The sequence below is a fragment of the Lactuca sativa genome, chromosome 7 (genome assembly GCF_002870075.4).
Source record: "Lactuca sativa cultivar Salinas chromosome 7, Lsat_Salinas_v11, whole genome shotgun sequence".
NCBI classification, from domain to species: Eukaryota; Viridiplantae; Streptophyta; class Magnoliopsida; order Asterales; family Asteraceae; genus Lactuca; species Lactuca sativa.
In genome coordinates this window covers 19,653,311-19,657,930 of record NC_056629.2, presented here as the reverse complement: position 1 = coordinate 19,657,930, position 4,620 = coordinate 19,653,311, and the positions used below count along the sequence as shown (strand labels likewise).

Here is a 4,620-nt window from a genome sequence, read left to right as displayed (position 1 = left end):
TGAAATAGATTAATAATTAGTTTATATTTATAAAAATGATGTTACTTTATTATTTACTGAAATGCAAAATTCTATTATAATGCTTGAAGATAATATGGATGAACAAAGATGACCAAAAGATATTATAATAAAAAGTATATTATAAATATTTTGAATATTAATTAGTATTTTTAATTTATGGGAAAATAGCCCCACTAACTTACATGTTTTGGTTTAAAAGATCCCTTATTTTATTTTTTGGCTTTAGAATGGCATAAACTAACATTTAACCGGCTAATTTGGGATTTTGACCCAATTCAACCGGTTTGCTTGTCATGTCATCATCCAAGTAACCTACTGAGTCAACTCAGACGAGTCGGTTTACACATCATCGACTCACCACCGAGTTCACTTACTTGGGCACTAAGGGTTAAGTGGTCCCCTACTATATAAATGGATGGTCTCTTAGACAAAACCCTAACACTTTGTTACCACTTCCGGCCAAACACAACCCGACAAACGAAAATAGAATACTCGTGTTCCCTTTCACTGTCTTCCATGGAGCCTACCCCACCACCATCACCAGATAGTATAAACTCCAACAACTCGACTAGCTCAAGAGACGGGCTATACTTGAACGATTTGCACACGATTTTCTGCGATTACCTTCATTCCAGGGTTGATGTCCTGAACATGCAGCAAAGGTTCGAGAAGGTTGAGAAGCAGATTAAAGCTATTGTGTTGTTGGTTGTGGGTCTTGTCGTGGTGATGCTCCTGCTAATGATTTTCATCATTCACTTGATAGTCAGCAAGTGATTCTGAAGGAGGTGAATAGCAGTGGTATGATAATCTTGTGTTCGTCGTAATCGTTTATTATGTTTAAGGTTTTTATTGTAATATATGTTATTAGGATTGTGTGTGTTCGTTTGTGTTTGTGGTAATCGTCTATGATGTTTGTGGTAATCTACTGGTGGTTGTTTACGGATGTTTTTTGAAGTCCTGGGAACATGTAACAAGCATTTTGATATTATCTTGATGAAATGTAAACACCTTGAATATGTTTTGATTTGTTGGGATTAATGTTCTTGATTAAGACTAACGATTTGGACACTTGGTTGGCTTAATTAATGAAAATTAATTGTTGTTGGTACACCAACTGTGACAGATGTTAATGAGGTCAAACATTGGGGTAATTTCGTCAAGGGGTATTTTCGGAATTTATAATTTTTAAGAACTTACTTCCTTACTCGGCTGGGATATTTTCGTCATTTGCTCTTTATAAGTACTTTACCTCCTTTACTCGGCAATAGATCTCATTTCTTTGTACATGTTCTTGTTTGCATTTTGAAGTTAGCAGCTCTCGGAAACAATGAAGCAAAAATGGTGAAATGCTCATGTGGATGTTTGGCCATAATCAGAATGTCTTCCACTCCATCAAACCCTGGAAGACCATTCTATGCTTGCCCCACTAAGGTTTGTTTGACTTTCTTTATCAGGACACTGTATCCCTAATTTATTTGTTTTTATCTTTGCATTCTACACTTCTAACTTCTAAATTGATTTTGTTAGGGACCTCGTAATGGTTTTATTTGTTGGGTAGAAGAAACAGACACTAAGAATATGAGTGTTGAAGCAGTTATGATTGCAGGATTGGCTAGGTCAAAAAAGAAGCTTGAATCAAAGATTTGGAAACTGAAGATGTCTTTAGTTCTAAGTTGGATTATTTTCTTTGGCATAATTGTGTACAAGTTGTAATTCGTATGTAGCAGTTTTTTATGTCATTGTTAGGGAAATTGTTATGGTTATTTACATTATCCTTGTAATGACTTTCAATCACTAATGTCAATAATAGACGTCAATTCCATGTTCACCTAGAGTAAATGGGACCATATATATCCAACACTAATGTAAATAATGGACCCCAATACCATACACGTCCATAAACACAACACATCATCATAAGTACATTGAAACCTTTTGCATACATAACACCACAGTGAATTCATAACATAGTAATTTATATTAGATTAAAATTAAACAAAAATAGTGCAAAACATAAAATCAAAACACTTAATCCAACATTTTTTAGCATAACCAAAGTGACTACATAACACCACAGTGAGTACATAACATAAAATTGATACACTTAATCCAACATTGTTTAGCATGACCAAAGTGAGTAGAAAACATCAAATTAAAACACTTAACCCAAAATCAGTTGTCATGAACACATTGAATACATAACGACATTGACCACACTTAACTTATTCTAGTTCCATTGGCTTGTCAATAATGTGGCCTTCCCCATTGTTAACCTCAACCCGTGTACCAAGTTTTTTCTTCAAAATTCTTTCCGACTTCTTTCTTGTCTTGACAGTTACCTTTTTACCCCTCCCTCCTATATCATCTTTACCATCCTTTTTCTTCCTACCATTGCTTCTTTCCTCAACATTACCATTATTGCCCTTTTTACCCCTCCCCCCTTTATCATCTATAACATCATTTGCCTTCTTACCACTGCTTCCTTCCCCAACTTTTCCATTAATGCCCTTATTACCCCTCCCTCCTTCCTCATCTGTCATACCTTTTGCCTTCTTAGCACTGCTTCCCTCCCCATCAATAACATCTGATCTCTTCCTTTTCCGTACCTTTAGTTTTGTTGGCTTTTCAGATTTAGAACATGCAACCTTGTTATGTCCTGCTTGTTTGCATACACTACACATAATCTTTTTTCCAACCTTTGACACAGTATGTCTAGCACCCCTTTCACTTGAATCCTTTCTTCTATTAACTTTAGGTCTACCTGACATTTTTCATTTCAATGGTGGCAAAGGTGGAATGAATTTAGTAGGTGGCCACATGTTGCTACCATTCATCCCACGCATAGGATACTTGTAGGTGTTCTTATAAATTGCTCCATAGTATATTGGATCCACATAATTACCAACATCACTGTCAAGGTATGAGATTGTTGAAACTGAATGGACACATCCATACCCATTTAGTTGCCACACTCTACATGAACAAGTTTTCCTATCTACATCCACAACGTAAGACTCTGCCAAATTCCTTGTTTCAAACTGGTTTAAACCGGTAGGTAAAACCTGCCAATACCTGATGCTTGTTTGCATACACTACACATAATCTTTTTTCCAACCTTTGACACAGTATGTCTAGCACCCCTTTCACTTGAATCCTTTCTTCTATTAACTTTAGGTCTACCTGGCATTTTTCATTTCAATGGTGGCAAAGGTGGAATGAATTTAGTAGGTGGCCACATGTTGCTACCATTCATCCCACGCATAGGATACTTGTAGGTGTTCTTATAAATTGCTCCATAGTATATTGGATCCACATAATTACCAACATCACTGTCAAGGTATGAGATTGTTGAAACTGAATGAACACATCCATACCCATTTAGTTGCCACACTCTACATGAACAAGTTTTCCTATCTACATCCACAACGTAAGACTCTGCCAAATTCCTTGTTTCAAACTGGTTTAAACCGGTAGGTAAAACCTGCCAATACCTGATGCAATGGTATAAAAGTTAGGGTGTATAGTGGAAAAACTAAATAAAGTATTAATAGAAAAGAAAAAACCTTTGAGCTCTTTTTAACTGATTCAATAGGATTGTAATGGTTGGGCATGGTTTATAAACAAGCCATGAACAACCTTTGATGGTGAGATTGAATCGCCTCTCCATAACATACAACCTAATTTCTTCTAACATTGTGATTATTGGTTTTTTCCTTGCATCTCTAATGACATTGTTGAAGCTTTCAGATAATCCATTTTCAACTGCATCACACATCCTCCCCTCTCTAAAGAAACCTCTACCCCATGATTTTGGGTTCTTTTCCATAAGGTAGTCAAATGCTGTAGGATTTGGGACTTGTATTTCCTTCATTGCTGCATTGAATAAAGGTTCAGTTGATGCTTTGCAAGCTTTCCAAAACATCCTCTCATAATGCACACCACTGAACCTTTTCTTAAAATTGGCAACAATATGCCTTGCACTCTGTCTGTGTTTAGCATTAGGCATTACTTCCTTCATAGCCTCCAATAGCCCCTATACAATTTAAATTCATATGTTAAGAAAATGGAATTTTATTAACATGAAATATGAAGTATATATAATAAGTGATTTACCTTATGTTGATCTGACATCAGGGTGATACCACTACCATCATCAACTTGTAGATCATCTTGAAGATTCTCCAAAAACTATTTCAAATTTTCTTTATTTTCCACACACACAACTGCCCATGCTATTAGAAAAATATGATTGTTAGCATTTCTTCCTACGACACATATCAATTCTCCACTACATAATCCCTTTAAGAAACAACCATCCAGGTTTATTACTCTTCTACAACTTCCTTTCTAACCTTTTTTCAGCCCCTCAAAGCATATATAAAACTTACTAAAATATGTCTTCCCATCAGCATACCGTTGACATCCAATTTGAGAGTTAGTGAGAATCTGTGATAATGACAATAGTTATGTAAGATTGAAAGTATTCACATTATCATTCTCACAGAATAACACTGTCCACACGTCCATACAATAGATGTCAATCCGTATTTGAACATATATATATATATATATATATATATATATATATATATATATGTA

At 35.3% G+C, this 4,620-nt stretch overlaps 1 protein-coding gene across 1 annotated transcript; it reads left to right on the top strand.

Annotated features, from left to right (window-relative positions):
- The first annotated feature begins 1,333 nt into the window (after positions 1-1,333).
- Positions 1,334-1,841, top strand: LOC122194908 (uncharacterized). The gene is made up of 2 exons (XM_042896227.1): positions 1,334-1,452; positions 1,549-1,841. The coding sequence occupies exons 1-2, from the start codon at positions 1,360-1,362 to the stop codon at positions 1,732-1,734; spliced, it is 279 nt and encodes a 92-aa protein (XP_042752161.1). The 5' UTR covers positions 1,334-1,359; the 3' UTR covers positions 1,735-1,841.
- The last annotated feature ends 2,779 nt before the right edge of the window (positions 1,842-4,620 follow it).